The sequence below is a fragment of the Chlamydotis macqueenii genome, chromosome 29, assembly GCF_036417535.1.
Source record: "Chlamydotis macqueenii isolate bChlMac1 chromosome 29, bChlMac1.mat, whole genome shotgun sequence".
NCBI classification, from domain to species: Eukaryota; Metazoa; Chordata; class Aves; order Otidiformes; family Otididae; genus Chlamydotis; species Chlamydotis macqueenii.
The window spans coordinates 2,334,550-2,352,090 of NC_141584.1; the positions used below are offsets into that span (position 1 = coordinate 2,334,550).

General features: G+C 76.3%; 4 protein-coding genes across 5 annotated transcripts; 3 read left to right on the top strand and 1 right to left on the bottom strand.

Annotated features, from left to right (window-relative positions):
• Positions 1-192: 192 nt before the first annotated feature.
• TIMELESS (timeless circadian regulator) lies at positions 193-6,700 on the top strand. 2 transcript variants are annotated; one of them, XM_086768939.1, is made up of 29 exons: positions 193-210; positions 514-641; positions 721-874; positions 959-1,073; positions 1,154-1,216; positions 1,324-1,425; positions 1,539-1,694; positions 1,771-1,904; positions 1,988-2,075; positions 2,158-2,334; positions 2,410-2,627; positions 2,707-2,810; positions 2,885-3,054; positions 3,132-3,257; positions 3,334-3,485; positions 3,559-3,656; positions 3,738-3,855; positions 3,941-4,142; positions 4,232-4,383; positions 4,452-4,537; positions 4,620-4,743; positions 4,832-4,914; positions 4,992-5,134; positions 5,216-5,393; positions 5,469-5,537; positions 5,605-5,723; positions 5,798-5,921; positions 6,029-6,071; positions 6,203-6,700. In XM_086768939.1, the coding sequence occupies exons 2-29, from the start codon at positions 545-547 to the stop codon at positions 6,450-6,452; spliced, it is 3,645 nt and encodes a 1,214-aa protein (XP_086625065.1). In that variant the 5' UTR covers positions 193-210; positions 514-544; the 3' UTR covers positions 6,453-6,700. The 2 variants fall into 2 exon arrangements, with proteins under 2 accessions (XP_086625065.1, XP_086625067.1); XM_086768941.1 differs by lacking the exon at positions 193-210 and having other exon boundaries at positions 459-641; positions 6,032-6,071.
• A 149-nt stretch (positions 6,701-6,849) lies between these two features.
• APOF (apolipoprotein F) lies at positions 6,850-7,902 on the top strand. The gene is made up of 2 exons (XM_086768974.1): positions 6,850-6,884; positions 6,967-7,902. Exon 2 carries the CDS (start codon positions 6,987-6,989, stop codon positions 7,881-7,883), a length of 897 nt encoding a protein of 298 aa, XP_086625100.1. The 5' UTR covers positions 6,850-6,884; positions 6,967-6,986; the 3' UTR covers positions 7,884-7,902.
• A 1,707-nt stretch (positions 7,903-9,609) lies between these two features.
• STAT2 (signal transducer and activator of transcription 2) lies at positions 9,610-15,176 on the top strand. Its single transcript, XM_086769004.1, has 23 exons — positions 9,610-9,669; positions 9,765-9,896; positions 9,973-10,123; positions 10,195-10,293; positions 10,376-10,468; positions 10,537-10,615; positions 10,717-10,802; positions 10,880-11,028; positions 11,107-11,265; positions 11,349-11,501; positions 11,587-11,607; positions 11,700-11,793; positions 11,911-11,967; positions 12,041-12,124; positions 12,196-12,294; positions 12,603-12,744; positions 12,845-12,894; positions 12,971-13,059; positions 13,124-13,260; positions 13,352-13,540; positions 13,629-13,686; positions 13,789-14,927; positions 14,995-15,176. The coding sequence occupies exons 2-23, from the start codon at positions 9,766-9,768 to the stop codon at positions 15,126-15,128; spliced, it is 3,393 nt and encodes a 1,130-aa protein (XP_086625130.1). The 5' UTR covers positions 9,610-9,669; position 9,765; the 3' UTR covers positions 15,129-15,176.
• A 48-nt stretch (positions 15,177-15,224) lies between these two features.
• IL23A (interleukin 23 subunit alpha) lies at positions 15,225-17,253 on the bottom strand. The gene is made up of 3 exons (XM_086768982.1): positions 16,306-17,253; positions 16,095-16,193; positions 15,225-15,669 (listed from the first exon to the last, which is right to left on the bottom strand). Exons 1-3 carry the CDS (start codon positions 16,471-16,473, stop codon positions 15,343-15,345), a joined length of 594 nt encoding a protein of 197 aa, XP_086625108.1. The 5' UTR covers positions 16,474-17,253; the 3' UTR covers positions 15,225-15,342.
• Between the last annotated feature and the right edge of the window lie 288 nt (positions 17,254-17,541).

Here is a 17,541-nt window from a genome sequence, read left to right on the forward strand (position 1 = left end):
GGGAGGGGGCTGCGGGGCACCGCGCCGCCCGTGGTGGGGGGCGGGAGGCGGGGTTGGGGGAGGCCGTGGCCTCACCGCGTCCTTTGCGGAGGGAGTTTCCGCTTGAAGCCCGCGGGGGGGGGCGGGGCCTCTGGCCGCGGGAACTGGGGCGGTTGTGTAACACCGCCCCCGCGCCGGTTCCCGGGCGCGCGGCCGGCGGCGGGGCTGGCGGTGAGCGCGCGGCCGGGCCGGGGGTGCCCCGGTGGCGGGGGGGGGGAGCGGGGGGGAGGCAGGGCCGGGGGGGGGCAGGGCCGGCTGGCGGCCGGGGGGGCGGCGGGGGGGGGGCGGGGTGGACCGGGAGCGACCCGCGCTCCGGTATCGGTGAATCCGGTTCCCCGGGGAGGGGAATCCCCGCTGCTGCCCCCATCCCTGCAACCGCGGTACCGGGCCCGGCTGGGGCGGGGGACGCCCCGGTAGAGGCGGGACCCCGGGGCCGGGGGGTGCCGGCGGGGGGCGCTGACGGCCCCGCGGCAGGAGACCCCCGGTGCCCGGTGCCCCGCGCTGCATGGACTGGTACATGATGAACTGCGAGCTGCTGGCCACCTGCAGCGCCCTGGGCTACCTGGAGGGCGACGTGTACCACCGCGAGCCCGACTGCCTGGGTACGGGGGCGCGGGGGGCGGCGGGGGCCGGGCTGGCACACGGCGGGGGGCTCACGGCCCCGTCCCCCCCCCCCCGCAGAGAGCGTCAAGGACCTGATCCGGTACCTGCGGCACGAGGACGAGACGCGGGACGTCCGGCAGCAGCTGGGGGCGGCCCAGATCCTGCAGAACGACCTCCTGCCCATCCTGGTGCAGTACCCGCAGGACAAGGGGCTCTTCGACGCCGTCGTCAGGTAACGCGGGTGCAGGCGCGGGGGGCTCGGCGGGGGCTCCCCGCCCGGCAGGGGTCCCACGCGCCGCCCCCCGCCCGCCCGCAGGCTGACGGTGAACCTGACGCAGCCGGCTCTGCTCTGCTTCGGCAAAGTGCCGGCGGACGCCGCCTCCCGGCACCACTTCCTCCAGGTCCTCTCCTACCTGCAGGCCTACAAAGAGGTGGGTCTGCCCCCGGGGGGGTCTCCCCTGGGCGGGGGGCGCTGCCCGCGGCCCCCTCGCTCAGCCGGGGCTCTCTGCAGGCGTTCGCCAGTGAGAAGGTTTTTGGGGTGCTGAGCGAGAAGCTCTACGACCTGCTGCAGCTGGTGAGGCCCCCGGCCCCGCGCGGCTCGCGGGGGCTGCGGGGCCCGGCTCCGCCGAGGGGGGCTGGGGTCCCCGCGGGTGCCGAGCCCTCACGGCTGCGTCGCCGCAGGACTGGGAGCAGCGGCAGGAGGAGGACACGCTGCTGACCGAGAGGATCCTGCTGCTGGTGCGCAATGTCCTGCACGTCCCCCCGGACCCCACGGAGGAGCAGGTACGGGACAGGGCCCTTCCCCGGCTGCCCGGGGGGGTCTGGGGCCGTGGCGGCTCCCCGGGGATGGCGACGTTCTGTCTGCCGAGCCCCCCGCCTGCCGTCCCCCCGCCCAGGGCGTGGACGGCGACGCCAGCGTGCACGACCGGGTGCTGTGGGCGCTGCACGTCAGTGGGATGGACGACCTGCTCAAGTTCCTGGCCAGCGCCCAGGCGGAGCAGCAGTGGGCCCTGCACGTCTTGGAGATCATCTCCCTCATGTTCCGCGACCAGGTGAGCCGGGGCGGGGGGCGGCGGGGCAGGGGACCCCCCAGAGCCCCCCCCGCCGCGCTGACGGCGCTGCCTGCAGAGCCCGGAGGAGCTGGCGGCGCTGGGGCAGGGGCAGGCGGGCGCCGAGCGCGGGGAGGACGCGCGGGAGCTGGAGAGCCTGCGGCAGCGGGAGCTGGCGGAGAGGAGGGCACGAGCCCTGCAGCGCCCGACCAGGTGAGGGGGGCAGGGAGCCCGTGCCGGGGCCGGGACCCCCGCGGCGGGGCCAGCACCGCTCAGCCTGCGTCCCCCTGCCCCAGGCACTCGCGCTTCGGCGGCTCCTACGTCCTGCAGGGCCTGAAGGCGATCGGGGACCGGGACGTCGTCTTCCACAAAGGGCTGCACAACGTGAGCGCGGGGGCCGGGGGCGCGGCGGGGTCGGGGGGATACGAGGGCACGAGTCCGGCTGCTCCATGCTCTCCCCCCGCAGCTGAGGAGCTACAGCCACGACCTGGGCAAGGAAACGCGGCGCGTGCCGCGGCGGCGCCAGGCCGCCCCCGAGGCCGAGCCCCCGCGCCGCTCTGCCCGCAACGTCCGGCTCTTCCTGCGCTGCTTCTGCCAGGACTTCCTGGAGGGCTGCTACAACCGCCTGATGCTGGTGGTCAAGGTGAGGGGCCGGCGGGGGGGGAGACCGGGACCCCCTCCCCGGGCTGCGGGACCCCCGCTGACGCGCCACCCCCAGGACCAGCTGGTGCGGGAGAAGGCGCAGCAGCACGACGAGACCTACTACCTGTGGGCCACCGCCTTCTTCATGGCCTTCAACCGCCGGCGCGGCTTCCGCCCCGAGCTGGTGTCGGAGACGGTGGGCGTCCGCGCCTTCCACTTCATCGAGCAGAACCTCACCACCTACTACGAGATGGCGCTGATGGACAAGAAGGAGGCGGCGACCTGGGCCCGCAGGTGGGGTTCGGGGACCCCCCCCCGGGAGCCTGGGATCCCCCCGGGCGCGGCGCCGCGCGCTGACGCTGCCCCTCCCCAGGATGCACCTGGCGCTGAAGGCGTACCAGGAGCTGCTGCGGACGCTGCAGGAGATGGACCGGTCCCCCGAGCAGGCGGTGCGGGACAGCAGCCAGGTCATCAAGAGTGAGTCCGTCCGCCCCCCTGGCCGCCCCGGCGGGGTCCGGCGCTGCCCCCCCGGCTGACCCCCTCCTCCCCAGGCAACATCTTCTACCTGATGGAGTACCGGGAGCTCTTCCTCGCACTCTTCCGCAAGTTCGACGAGACCAAGCAGCCGCGCAGCTTCTTGCGGGACCTGGTGGAGACGGCCCACCTCTTCCTGCGCATGCTGGAGCGCTTCTGCCGCGGCCGCGCCGGCCTCGTGGTGCAGGTGGGAGGCGGCTGCCCCGCCGCAGGGGTCCCGGGGGGATTGGGCAGCCCCTCCTGACCCCGTCCTCGCCCCCCCAGAGCAAGCGCGTGCGGAGGAGGAAGAAGCCGCGGGTGCCCGCAGCCCTCGCCGCGCAGCCGCCCAGCGCCGCGGAGCTGGAGGAGCTGTGGGCAGGATTGGCCCCGCAGCTCCAGGCCTGCCTGCAGGTACCGGGAGAGGAGGGGGCCCCGCGGCGGCGCTGGGGGTCGTGGCGGGGCGCGGGGTGACGGGGTCCCGCCCCAGGGCGAGGTGCCGCTCCCCGACGACGTGGTGCCCTTCGACGCCGCTTCCGAGACGCCGGTGGAGGAGCAGCGCGCCGAGGCCCTGCTGCGCATCCAGGGCTGCCTGCGCGACGCCCAGGCCCCCCGCGCTCTGCGGCTGCTCCGCTCCGCCAGGTATCGGCACTGCGGCTCCCGTCCCGCGCCGCGGCACGGGGGTGCGGTGCCAGCATGGCCCCCCTCTCTCCAGGGACGTCTGGCCCGAAGGGGACGTGTTCGGACCCCCCGACGCGGGGCCGCCCGAGGAGACGCGGCTGCTGCGGGAGATCCTCTTCGCTCCCCTGCCCCGTGAGTCCCCGGCCGGCGGCACCGGGAGCGGGGTGCGCTCTGGCCCGGGTGGTCCGGGCCCTCAGTGCTGTCCCACCGCAGAGCACGCGCCCCCCGAGGCCGAGGAGCCAGAGGAGGAGGAGGAAGAGGAGGAGGAAGAAGAGGAAGAGACCGTGCAGGTGTCGGAGAAGGAATTCAACTTCCTCGACTACCTGAAACGGTGAGAGGGGGCGGGGGTCCCGCGGTGACATGGCTCGCCGGGGGGGGTCCCGCGGGGTCCCCGCTGACCGGGGCTGCTGGGGCAGGTTCGCCTGCGCCCCCGTGGTGCGGGCGCTCGTGCTGCTGCTGCGGGGCTACGCGCGCAACAGCCCCCGCACCAACCACTGCGCCGCCCGCCTGCTGCACCGCCTGGCGCGCGACCTGCGCATGGAGGCCCTGCTCTTCCAGCTCTCCCTCTTCGCCCTCTTCCACCGCCTCCTCAGCGACCCCGCTGCCGGCGCGCACCAGGTCAGCCGGGGCCCGGCTCCCCCCCCGCCCCGGGCAGGGGTCCGTCCCCGCGCCCCCCCCAGCCCCGCTCTCCCGCTCTCCGCCCGCAGGAGCTGGTGGCCTTGGCCAAGTTCGTCCTGGGCAAGTTCTTCGCGCTGGCGGCCACCAACAAGAAAGCCTTCGTGGAGCTGCTGTTCTGGAAGAGCCCGGCGGCCGTGCGCGAGATGACCGAGGGCTACGGCTCGCTGCAGGAGGGAGAGGGGTGAGTGGGGCCGGGGAGGGGGCTGCCGCCCTCCCTCGCCTCCCCTCACCTCCCTCCGCTCCGCCCAGCGCTGGCAGGGGCCGCGTCCCGCCCTGGTCGCCGCAGGAGGAGCAGGAGCTGCGGGAGCTGTACTGGAAATACAAGGAGGTGGAAGGTACCGGGCGTGGGGGGCGGCGGGACCCCCCGGGGGGCAGTGGCGGGGGCTCCCTCCCTGCAGCCTCCCCCTCCTCCCGCAGGCGAGGACGTCGTCGCCGCCATCCTGGCCCGGCTCCCGACGCCCGGGCGCACGCGGAGGCAGGTGGTGAAGCAGCTGGTGCGGCTGGGGCTGGCCGCCAGCGCCAAGGACTTCCCACGGGAGAGGTGGGTCTGGACCCCCGCGGGACCCCCGGGCCGGGGCGGCTGCCCACCCCCCCGCCGCAGGGACCCACGGCCGTGCCCCCCGCCGCAGGAAGGGCACCCGCATCGTGCTCTGGACGCAGGAGCAGGAGGAGGAGCTGAGGCGGCTCTTCGAGGAGTTCCGGGGCTCGGAGGGTGAGCGGGGCCGGAGGATGCTGGGGGGGCAGCCCCCTGACCCCCCCCCGTCCCCCGACCTGACTCCCCTCCCGCAGACATCCTGGGGAACATCATGAAGCACCTGACGGCGCGGCGGTCGCGGGCGCGCGTGGCGGAGAAGCTGCTGGGGCTGGGGCTGGTGGCGGAGCGCAAGGAGCTGTACAAGAAGCGCCGGAGGAAGAGCCGGGGGGCCGCGCCGGTACGGGGGGGCCGGGGCGGGGGGCTGCGCCCCGCGGGCGCTGCCCCATCGCGAGCACCAACCCACCGCCCGTCCCCACAGGGTGCGGCGGGCGTCCCGGCAGCTCCAGCACAGGACAGCTCTGCAGAGGATGGGGACAGCGAGGAGGAGGAGGAGGAGGAAGAGGAGGAGGATGAAGCAGAGGAAGGCCCTGCAGAGGAGCACGGGGCGCCCGAGGGCCGGGCCGGGCAGGGCCTGGCGCGTCGTCTGCAGCAAGAAGGTGGGCGAGGGGCCGCGACCCCCGCTCGGGCTCGGCGGTGGGGCCGCGTCGCGTCTCACGCTGCCGTGTCCGCAGGTCTGGCCGGGCCCCTGCGCTGGCTGGAGAGCTGCCTGCGGCGCACGGCGCAGGACCGCGAGGAGGACGGTGAGCGCGCGGGGGGCCGGGGGCTGGGGGGGGGACCGCGGGCGCGCTGACGGCGCTCTCGGCCCAGGCGCATCCCACCCGGTGCCGCTGGTGCCGCTCTCGGAGGAGAACGAGGACGCCATGGAGGATCGGCGCTTCCGCGCGCTGCTGCGGCGGCTGGGGCTGCGGCCCCCCGCCAGCGAGCAGGTGAGGCCCGCGTCCCCGCGTCCCCGTCCCCTCGCTCCCCGCGCGGCCCTGCAGCCTCTCCCCTCTCTGCCCAGGAATCCTTCTGGCGCATCCCAGCCGCCCTCACCCCGCAGCAGCTCCGCCGCGCGGCCGCCGCCATCGCCCACCACAGCCCCGACCCCACGGAGCCCCCCGGGCCCCCCCAGGCCCCTGCTGCAGGTGAGAGGCCGGGCTGGGGGCGTGCAGGAGCGGGGCTGGGGGTGCCGGAGCGGGGCCGGGGTCCCGCAGCCGCGGGGCCGGCCGTCAGCCCCTCTCCTTGTGCCCAGCAGCGGAGCAGCCGCCGGCGGCGCTGGGGTCGGACTCGGAGAGGTGAGAACGCGCCCCCGCGCCCCTGCCCCGTGGCTGGGTCCTCTCCCCAATTTTGGGGTGCGGATTGGGACCCCTGGGCTCCCCGGTGCGGGGCCCGGCGGTGCCAACCCCCCCCGTCCTCGCCGCTGCAGCGAGGAGCCCGGCCCTGTCCCCGTCCCGGGCGCCAAGCGGCGGCGGGAGCTCGACAGCGAGGACGAGGACGAGGGGAGCTCGGGTGGGTTCAGCCCCTCCGCTCTCTCCTGGGTGGACCCCCCTTCCCCGCCCGGGGGGGCTCAGCCGCAGCCCCCCGCAGCCCCCCCCTCCCAGGAGGACGAGGACCCCCAGCCCCTGGGGCGGCGGAAGCGCGTCCGCCGCGTGGAGGAGGAGGAGGAGGAAGATTGAGGGGCTCCCCTGCCCGCGCCCCGGCTGTTCTTGGGTTCTCCGCGGGTTTTGGAGCCGGTTTGAAGGGGGGGTGTGACAGCGGGCGGGGGCTCGCCCCCCGTCCCCTCCCCCGCTGCGCTTTCCCTGGTTTTACCCCTCCCTCCCCCTTTGCCCCCGGCTCGGTGCTTTTTGGTGGTTTTTTTTGTTTTTATTCTCCCTTTACACCTTTTAAGTCTGGAAAGAGACCAAATAAAGCAACGCAGCTCTCAGCCCTGCCCCGCGTGGGGGTCCCGGGGCGGGCGGGGTCCCTGGGCCCAGCCCTGGCCGCGTGCCGGGGCGCGGGGCCAGGCCCCGTGTGTCGCAACCCCTCCTGATAACGCGGCTATAAAGCGGGCGCGGGGGCGGCGGCCGCGGCGGCTGGACGGGGCGCGGGACGCCGGCGTTGGCGAGCGGGTGAGCCGGGGCGCTGGGGGGGCCGCGGGGGGCCATGGCGGCGGGGTCTGACGGGGCTCGGCCCCTTCTCCCGCCGCCGCAGGCCGTGCCGGAGCTGCTGCCATGCCCCGGGCTCCGCTTTTCCTCCTGCTCCTCTTCCTCGGCCTGGGAGCCGGCGCCATCTCCGCTGTCCCCCCTGGGCCGGGCGCCGATGAGCAGACCGCGGCGCGGGCGCTGCTGGCAGAGCTGGCGCAGGACATCCCGCCGCGGGCGCTGCCGGGGCGCGGGGTCTCGTGCCGGGACCTGCGCCCCCAGGCCCTGCCCGGCTTCGCCCAGCTCCCGCCGCCGCCCCGCGCCCTGGCCCGCGCCGCCCTGGCCCTGGCGCTGAGCGCGGCCGCCTGCGCGCCCCAGGCCGAGGAAGAGGTGCTGGGGCTGTCCCGGGAGCTGGGCCCCGCCGCCGCCGCGGCGCTGCTGCGGGGGCTGGCGCGGCTGCGGGGCTCCCCGGCCCCCCGCGTCCTGCCCCTCTTCCTCCTCAGCCTGGCGCAGCCCTGCGCGGCACCCACCCGGCTCCCGGGCCCCGCCGCCACCCACCCCACCCCGCGCGGGCCGGCGCCGGAGGGGGGCCGGGTGCTGCCAGGGGCCGGGTGCCGCCGCGCCGCCCGACGCCGGCGGGAGGACGAGGACGCCTGCGACCCGCCGGGGGAGCGGGAGGCACACGGGGTGCTGGAGTGGGTGCCGGGGGTCAGCACCTTCTACAACCTGGGCACCAGCATCTACTACGCCTTCCGGGGCTGCGAGGCCCTGGCCTCCGCGCGGGCCCTGGAGGTGGCCGAGGACCTGGGCTACGCGGGGCTGGCCGCCCTGGCCGCCGGCGTGGGCGGCCCCGTGGGGCTGGGGCTGCAGCTGGGGCTGCAGCCGGGGCTGAAGGCCGGGGTGCGGGCGCTCGTCGGCTACTTCACCGCCGACGGGGACCCCCCGCCGTCCCCCACCGCCCACAGTGGCCCCGTCCTCCTCGTCTGAATAAAGGCCCCGTGCGGCGGCGGCGGCGACGGCTGCGCGTCCCTGTCTGTGGGGCCAGCACCGGATCGATGCGGGGCCGCGCTGCCCCGGGGCACCGCGACCTTGGCCCCACGGGGAGGCCTGGCCTGGGACACGGGGGGGGCGCTGGCCTGGCCCCAGCCCTGTCCTGCTCCTGCAGCCTGGCCCCGTCCCCATGGGCTGGCCCCGTCCCGCAGCCTGGCCCCGTCCCACAGCCTGGCCCCGTCCCGCAGCCTGGCCCCGTCCCGCAGCCTGGCCCTGTCCCCGCAGCCCGGCCCTGTCCCCGCAGCCTGGCCCCGTCCCACAGCCTGGCCCTGTCCCACAGCCTGGCCCTGTCCCCGCAGCCTGGCCCCGTCCCACAGCCCGGCCCCGTCCCGCAGCCTGGCCCCGTCCCCATGGGCTGGCCCCGTCCCACAGCCCGGCCCCGTCCCGCAGCCTCGCCCCATCCCCACGGCCTGGCCCTGTCCCACAGCCCGGCCCTGTCCCCGCAGCCTGGCCCTGTCCCACAGCCTGGCCCTGTCCCACAGCCTGGCCCTGTCCCCGCAGCCTGGCCCCGTCCCGCAGCCTGGCCCTGTCCCACAGCCTGGCCCTGTCCCGCAGCCTGGCCCTGTCCCGCAGCCTGGCCCCGTCCCCATGGGCTGGCCCCGTCCCGCAGCCTGGCCCTGTCCCCGCAGCCTGGCCCTGTCCCGCAGCCTGGCCCCGTCCCCATGGGCTGGCCCCGTCCCACAGCCCGGCCCCGTCCCGCAGCCCGGCCCCGTCCCACAGCCTGGCCCTGTCCCACAGCCTGGCCCCGTCCCACAGCCTGGCCCCGTCCCGCAGCCTGGCCCTGTCCCGCAGCCTGGCCCTGTCCCCGCAGCCTGGCCCCGTCCCGCAGCCCGGCCCCGTCCCGCAGCCCGGCCCTGTCCCGCAGCCTGGCCCTGTCCCCGCAGCCCGGCCCCGTCCCGCAGCCTGGCCCTGTCCCGCAGCCCCGGCCCCGTCCCGCAGCCCGGCCCCACGGCCTCTCCCTGTCCCTGTGGCCCAACCCCGTCCCTGCCCCACGGCCGGTCCCCGTCCCGCAGCCCGTCCCGCACGGGCGCCACCATTTCCCCACCCGGTCCCCTCGCTGGCCCCGCCCCCGCTCTGGCCCCGCCCCCTTGACGTCATTTCGGGGAAGTGGGCAACCCCGCGGGCGCAGCGGTCTCCCTGCCGGGGGGGCGTGGCCTCGCCGCCGCGCTCCGCCAATCGCCGCGCAGAGCCGGGAGGGGGCGTGGCCTCCGCGCCTTCCTGGCCCGGCCGCCGCCGAGGGCGCCGAGGTGGGAGCGGGGTGTCCGGTACCTCGGGGGCGCGGGGGGGGTCGCGGGGATCGCGGGGGCCCGGTCCGCAGCGCGCCGCTCCGGGGGCGGGGAGCCCCGCTGGGGCCGGGGGGGGCGCGGACACGGGGGTCCGGTCCGGTCGGGGCGGGCAGGGGTCGCCCTCGGGGGGTCCCCCCGGGGCAGGGGGCGTTTTGGGGCGCCCACCCTCCGCGACCGCTGCAGGGGGGGCGCTTGGGGTGCAGGGGCCCTGGCGGGGGATGGGCAGCGGGGGTGCGAGGGGGGCCCAGCCTAGGAGGGCCTCAGGGGTGCAGGGGGCCCTCGGGAAAGGGGGGGGGGTCTGTGTGCGTGCGCCCCCGGCCCCCGCAGCTGCTCACCCCCTGCTCCCGCCCCAGGACGGGGCTGCCCCGCGGCCCAGCCCGAGCAGAGGGTCCCCAGCCGGAGAGGAGGGTCCCGCGGGATCCCCGTGCTGCAGGCAGGTACGTGGGGTCCCGTGGGGCACAGGCTCTGCATCCCCCGGTCGTGGCGAGGCCGGGGGTCCGGGGCAGCCCCCCTGACGCCCGCCGCCCCCCAGCATGGCGCAGTGGCAGGAGGTGCAGGGTTTGGCCAACGCGCACCTGGAGCAGGTCCACCAGCTGTACGCCGGGGCCGCGCTGCCCATGGCCGTGCGGCAGTGCCTGGCCGCCTGGATCGAGGACCAGAACTGGTAACCGGGGGCGGGGGCCGCGGGGGGCCGGGGGGGCCGCGGCGGCCGGGCCGGCGCTGAGCGCGCGGTGCCGCAGGCGCCAGGCGGCCGAGCCGCTGTCGTCCCACGCCCGGATGCTCTTCCACTCCTTGCTGGCGCTGCTGGGCGAGCGGCTGGGCAGCCCGGGGCTGGGCGACGAGGACTTCATGCTGAAGCACAACCTACGCAAGGCCCGCCGCGACCTCCAGGTGGGCAACGGGGCCGGGGGGGGGCCGGGCGGGGGTCTCTGGGCCCCGCTGACCCCCCGGCCGCTCGGCAGGCCGAGTTCGAGGAGTGCCCGGAGAAGTTCGCCAACGTGGTGGCCAACCTGCTGCAGGAGGAGCGGCGCATCCTGCGCGGGGGGCAGGCGGCGGGGCAGGTAGGTTGGGGCGTGTGCCCCCCTCACCCCGTCCCGCGGGGCCCCGCCGGCCACCGCCCCCCGACACCCCGTCTCTCCGCAGGGGGGGGCCGCCCCGGCGCCCAGCGCTCCCCCAGCGAGCGACCGGGAGCAGCAGATCGAGCGGCGCCTGGCCGAGTTCCACGCGGCCCTGCAGGTAACGGCCCCCCGGACCCCCGGGGCCCCGGGGGGGCTGCCCGACCCTCACCCCCCTGTGGCCCCCAGGAAGCCGAACGCGCCTTCCGGCACCTGGAGGAGATGCAGGACGCCTTCGACTTCTGCTTCAAGGTGCACTACCTGCCGGGTAAGGCCCAAATCCGCTCCCCCCGGGGGGCAGGGACGTGGGACAGTGCTGCCCTGCGCCCCGCCGCCCCCTATGACACCCCCCTCACCCCCCACCCGCAGGCGAGGACAGGACCAGCGACCCCCAGTACGCCCAGCAGGTCCAAGCGCTCCAGGCCAAGCTGCAGATCCTGGACCGGCAGCGGCGGGTGAGACGGGGGGGCCGGGGCTGGGTGCGGGGTCCCAGCCGCCCCGCGCCCCGCCTCAGCCGCCCGTGTCCCCGCAGGAGGTGCTGGCACAGATGCAGCAGCTGCTGGGGCGCAGCGAGACGCTGCGGGACTTCCTGCTGCAGGAGCTGGCGGCCTGGCAGGAGCGGCAGCAGCGGGCCTGCCTGGGGGCGCCCGCCGACACCCGCCTGCGCCCGCTGGAGACCTGGTAGGGCCGGGACGGGAGCGGGCCGGGGATGGGGGGGGTCGCGGGCAGCCCCCCCGCTCAGCCCCGCGGCGCCCGCAGGTTCACGGAGCTGGGCCAGGGGCTGTTCCAGCTGCTGCAGCTGCTGCGGGCGCTGGGGGACCTGCGGCAGAAGGTGACGTACGAGAGGGACCCGCTGAAGGCGGAGACCCCCCTCCTGGAGCGGCGGCTGCGGGAGCTGCTGGCGTACCTGCTGCAGAGGTGGGGGCGGCGCGGGGAGGGTCCGGGGGGGTCCCGGGGGAGGGGGGGGGCCGCGGCGGCGCTGACGCTGCGGGCGCCCGCAGAGCCTTCGTGGTGGAGCAGCAGCCCAGCATGCCCAACGCCTGCAAGCGCCCGCTGGTGCTGCGCACGGGCAGCAAGTTCTCGGCCCGCGCCCGCCTGCTCGTCCGCCTCCACGACCGCAACCACCACATGGAGGCCAAGATCCACATCGACAGGTCGGGACCCCCGCGCTGCGCCCCCCCGCCCGGCCGCGCGGTCCCGGCGCCCCGCTCCCCGCTGACGCCCTGTTGTCTCTTGCAGGGACCCCCCCAAGATAAAAGGGTGAGAGCCGAGGCAACGCCGGAGGTGGCGGGCGGGGCTGTGGCCCCCCCGGGGGTCCCAGCCCCCCACCCCCGCCTCTCTCCGCCCCGCAGGTTTCGGAAGTTCAACATCCTGACGTCGAGCAGCAAGACTCTGCTGGCGGGGGACAGTCCCCAGGAGGGGCTGGTCTGCGACTTCCAGTACCTCGTAGGGGCCCCCGCCCGGACCCCCGCACCCTCGGCGGGGCAGGGGAGCGGGGCGAGGACCCCGGCCCCCCCGCCCCCCCCGGCCCCCGCCGCGCGCTGACTCTCCCCTGCCCCGCAGACGCTGAAGGAGCAGAAGGACAGCAGGTCTGGCAAGGGCAGCAAAGGCGCCGGCGAGGTGGGTGCGGGGCTGGGGGCCGGGGGGCGGGCTGGGGGCCGCGGGGGTGCCCCACGGTGCCCCCCCTGCGCAGGGTCCCCTGGTTGTGACGGAGGAGCTGCACCTCATCACCTTCACGCTGGCGTACGCCTACCGCGGGCTGGAGCTGGAGCTGGAGGTGAGGGCTGGGGGCTGGGGGGGTTCGGGGGGGCCGGGGGCTGCCAGCCTGACCCCCCGCTCCCCCCGCAGACCTCCACGCTGCCCTTCGTCATCATCTCCAACAACAACCAGCTCCCCAGCGCTTGGGCCTCCATCCTCTGGTTCAACATGCTCAGCTGTGACCCCAAGGCGAGCGGGACCCCCCCCCGGCCCTGCGCCGCCCCCCGCTGCCCCCCCACCTCCCGCCCCTCTCCCCCCGCCCTGCTCCTGGTGTCCCGTCCCCGTCCCCGCTCGGCTCTGCGCCCCAGTGACCTGTCCTGGCTTCCTGCTCGCTGTCTCCGGTCCTCCCCCGCGCCCTCTCCCCCGTCCCTGTCCCCGTCCCCCGGTCCCTGTCCCATCCCCAGTGCAGGTCCCCGTCCCGTGGTCCCTGTCCCGTCCCTGTCCCCGTGCCCCGGTCCCTGGCCCGTTCCTGGCCCCGCTCACCCCGTGTCCCGCAGGAGCCGCAGTTCCAGTTCTTCTCCGCGCCGCCCCCGGCGCCCTGGCCGCGGCTGGCTGAGGTGCTGAGCTGGCAGTTCGAGAGCGTGGCCGAGCGCGGCCTGAGCAGGGAGCACCTCCTCATGCTGGCCGAGAAGCTTTTCGGTAAGGCCGGGCGCTGGCCCCGAGCCCCCCTGCCCCGCCGAGCCCCCTGGGGCCGGGACGGGGGCCGTTCTGCCCCCCTCACCCTGCTCTCCCCTCAAAGGCTCGAAGCCGTCTCCGGAGAGCACCCTGGCCTGGCCCAAGTTCTCCAAGGTGAGCGGTGCCCCCCGTCCCGCCGCGGGCCCGTCCCGCTGTCCCCCCGTCCCCGCTCACCCCCCGTCTCCCGCAGGACGGCGCCTCCGGCTTCTCCTTCTGGGCCTGGCTGGACGGGATCCTGGGGCTGCTCCAGGAGCACCTCAAGCAGCTCTGGAAGGACGGGTAGGAGCGGGGCCGGGGGGCCGGGGGGCCCGGGGGCTGCGGGGGCTGACGGTGCCTCCCCCAGGCTCATCCTGGGCTTCGTGAGCCGGAAGCAGGAGAAGAAGCTGCTGAAGGGGAAGCGGACGGGGACGTTCCTGATCCGGTTCAGCGAGAGCGTCCTGGGGGGGGTCACCTGCACCTGGGTGGAGCACCCCGAGAGCGGTGAGGGCACCCCCCCCCCCCGAGCTCCAGCCCCTCACCGCGGCCTCAGGCCGGCCCCGGGCGCTGACTCCGGCTGCCCCCCGCCCCGCAGGGCCCCCCGCTTTCCGGGCGGTGGTTCCCTACACCGCGGCCGAGCTGGCGTCCCTGGCGCTGCCGGACATCATCCGCGACTACCAGCTGCTGGTGGAGGAGAACATCCCCGAGAACCCGCTCCGCTTCCTGTACCCCGACACCCCCCGCGACGAGGCCTTCGGGCCCTACTACAGCCAGCGGCAGGAGGGTGCGGCGCGGCGTGCGCAGCGCGGCCTGCGCGGCGCGGTGCCGGGGGAGCGCCCGCCGCCCCGCCGACCTCTGCTCTGCGTCCGCAGGGAGCCTGACGGAGCAGAAGAGATACCTGAACCGGCGCCTCATCCGCGTCTCCTCCAGGTGGGGCGGGGGGGGATGCCTCGCTGCCCCCGCGGCCCCGCGGGAAGGGGGACCCCGACCCGCACCCCGACACGCACCCCCACCCGCCCGCTCTCCCTGCAGGCAGGCCAATGAGTCGTGGCAGACGGAAGAGGAGTTGGTGGCTGCCACCGAAAACCTGGAGACGCTGCAGCTGCGGCCCGATGGCCTGGGGACACAGCAGCCCGGGGGCCTGGCAGCACTGCGGCCCGGGAGCTCCGGGACGCTGCCGCCCAGGGCCCCGGGGACGCTGCAGGTCACGTCTGGGACCACTGGGACGCTGCAGGTGGTGGCCACAAGCTCCGGGCTGTCGCAGGTGGTGGCCCCGAGCCCCGGGACACTGCAGCCCGTGGGTTTGGGGACGTCGCAGGTGGTGGCCCCGAGCCCCGGGACACTGCAGCCCGTGGGTTTGGGGACGTCGCAGGTGGTGGCCCCGAGCCCCGGGACACTGCAGCCCGTGGGTTTGGGGACGCTGCAGGTGGTGGCCCCGAGCCCTGGGACACTGCAGCCCGTGGGTTTGGGGACGTCGCAGGTGGTGGCCACGAGCTCCGGGACACTGCAGCCCTCGGGCGCGGGAGTGCTGCAGGTGATGGCCCCGAGCCCCGGGACGCTGCAGCCCGTGGGTTCGGGAACGCTGCAGCCAGGGATTGGGGACCTGGAGCCGCAGCTGGTGCTGCAGCTGGTCCCCGAGGGCCAGGGGACGCTGCCCATGGGACCAGGGGGTTTGGGGACGCTGCAGGTGCTGCCCGGGGGGCTGGGGGTGCTGCAGCCGGTGGGACCCGCAGAGCAGGGGACGCAGCAAGGGGGACCTGGGGCCGCGGAGCCGCAGCTGGTGCTGCAGCTGGTCCCCGAGGGCCAGGGGACGCTGGCGGTGGGACCAGGGGGGTTGGGGACGCTGCAGGTGCTGCCGACGGCGCTGGGGACGCTGCAGCTGGTGGCCGGGGACCCGGGGATGCCGGCGCTGGGGGCCGTGGAGCCGCTGCGGGTCCCCGAGGAGCTGGGGACGCTGCCGCTCCCCGAGGAGCTGGGGACGCTGCCGCCCGAGCTGAGGGACCTGGAGCCGCTGCCCGGGAGCCCGGAGGTGCAGGAGCTGCTGCAGGTGCTGGCGGAGGGGCTGGAGCCGGGCTCGGGGATGCTGGAGACGCTGGAGGCGTCGGAGCTGATGCCCGACGTGCTGGAGGCCGTGGACGGGGCGCTGGAGGGGCCGGGCCCCGCACTGGCAGGTGAGTGCCGGGGTGGGGCGGGGGGACGAGGGTGTCCCCTTGGCGCTGACCTCTCCCCGTCCCGCAGGCGGCTCCGCGCTCCTGGACCCCCGCGACCCCTTCCTGCCGCAGCCCGAGGATGCAGCCGTGCCCGCCGTCAGCTCGCTGTTCGCCACCGCCGACTTCCCCTCGCTCCACATCGACTCCACCGACTTCCAGTGACCCCCCCCCACCCCCGGACCCCCTGTAAATAAACCCGTTCCCACCACAGCTGGCGGCAGGCAGAGCCGCGTCGCGCCGTCCGCGGGGAGCCGCTCGTCTCCTTCGGAGCTTTATTAGAAACCCATAAATACCCGCGATAAATAGGGAGCGTGGCACATAAATAGCCCCTCGGGCAGAGGGGAATAAATAGTGGGGGTCCGCGGCCGAGCCCGCCTCAGCGGGGCCTGGCGCTGTGCGTGAAGACGCGGCTCATGACGGCGGCGAAGGACTGGAGCCGCTGGAGCGCCAGGCGCCGCAGCAACGCGTGGGTCCAGGTGTCGCTGGGGGCCGTGGGGTGCCGGGGGGCGCGGCCGTGCTCGTGCTGCGGGGAGAGCGGGGTTGGGGGGCCCGTGCTGCCCGGCCCCCGGCCCCTCACCTGGACGAGGCCCAGCAGCCGGTCCAGCGTGGCCTCCAGCGGCAGCAGGCGGCGGGCGGTGAAGATTTCGGAGCCCAGCAGGTCCCGGTAGCGCTGCAGCCCTTGCAGGATGCGCCACAGGCAGCGCTGCGGGGAGCGCGGCGTGAGCCAGGGACCCCCACCCGCACCCCGGCGTCCTGGGACCCCCGGGCACATCCCTCAGCATCCCTGGGACCTCTGGGACCCCCAGCACCCTTGGGACCCCTGGGGGCATCCCTCAGCACCCCTGGGACCCCCAGCACCCTTGGGACTCCTGGGGGCATCCCTCAGCACCCCTGGGACCCCCAGCACTCTGGGACCCCCCAGGCACCCCTGGGACCCTCAGGCACATCCCTCAGCATCCTTGAGCCCCCCAGCCACATCCCCCAGCACCCTGGCTACCCGCGGCCCCCCCAGGCACGTTCCCGGGACACCCAGGTACCCCTGAGACCACCTCAGCATCCCTGGGACCCCCAGGACCCCCCCCACACACCCCGCAAAGCACCCCCAGGCTCCCCCCGCCCCCCCGGTACCGTGTTGTTGGTGTCCAGCGTGGAGGGGTCGCAGGCGTCGCTGCAGCGGATGCGGGGGGGCCAGTTTTCGGGGTCTGCCTCGATCAGCTGCGTCTGCTCCTGGGGGCGGGAGCGGGGGGGTCAGCGGGGTCCCCGCACGGCCCCCCGCACCCTCGGGGCACGGCTGCCGCCGGGCCGCCCGGTGTCCCCCTCCGGAGCCCCCCGCGCTCACCAGGACCGGGTGCGGTTCCTTGAGGGTCGCCAGCAGCCGCGACAGCTCCCGGGAGAGGCTCCCGCAGGCCGCCCAGTCGGTGCGGGGCGCGGGGGCCGGCGCGGGGGCGGCGGGCGGGAGCAGCAGCAGCGGGAGGCAGAGGAGGCAGAGGCGGAGGAGCGGGGCCATGGCCGGTCGGTGCGGCCACCGGCGCCGCCACCGGGCTCTTATGGGGCGCGGGCAGGTGGGGAATCCCCGGGGCAGGTGGCACCCGCCCCCCGTTACTGCGAAATCGCCGCCTCCCCCGAAAGCAGAACCGATACCGGGCCGGGGTCCCCGGGCTGCACCCCGCCGCGCCCGGCCCCGCGCCGCACCGCGCCGGGACGGGACGGGACGGGATGGGCAGGAAAACCCGGGGCAGTTCCGGGCCCCGCGCCCCGGGGGGGGCACGGCGGCGGCACGGGCGGGACCGGGACCCCCGCGCCCCGGGGGCTCTGTGTGTGTGTGTGTGTGCCCCCCGCCGCACCGGGAAATCAGCCGGGGTGGCCCCGCCGCGCCCCCTCGGGGTCCCGACGGGGCTTCCCCCGTCCGCGTCCCCCCCCGGGACCCCCGCAGCCTCCGGCGGCCCCGGTTCCCGCGGGGCCGGGCCCGTGCTGCCCGCGGCGCCGCAATCGCGGCGGCCCCGACGGGGCGGCTCCGGCCCTTCCCGCTCCCGCTCCCGCCCCGCGGGGCTGCCCCCGGCCTTCCCCGGCCCGCACCGGCCGCGCCTCGGGCTGCGCGGCGTGGGGGCCCCTGCGGGCCGGGAGGGGGAGGTCGGGGGGGGCTCAGCCCCACGGCGCGCTGCCCTGGGGACCCCGCGGGACACCAGTGGGACAGCGCAGGGCATTGGGGGACAACTTGGGACCCCACGGGGGGATGCTGCGTGACACCAGTGGGCGCGATGGGACCCTGTGAGATACCAAGGGACACCGCAGGACACTAGTGGGGCAGCGTGGGGCACTGTGGGGCAGTTGGGGACACACTGGGACCTCGTGGGAGGGATGCTGTGTGACGCCAGTGGGCACGGTGGAACTCTGCGGGACGCTGAGGGACCCCGTGGGACGCTGAGGGACCCCAGGGGGGATAGTGAGACCCCGTGGGATACCAAGGGACACCGTGGGACACGAGTGGGACATTTGAGGACACGTTGAGACCCCGCGGGGGTTGCTGCGTGACACCAGTGAGCACGGTGGGACCCTGGGTGGTGCTGGGGGATGC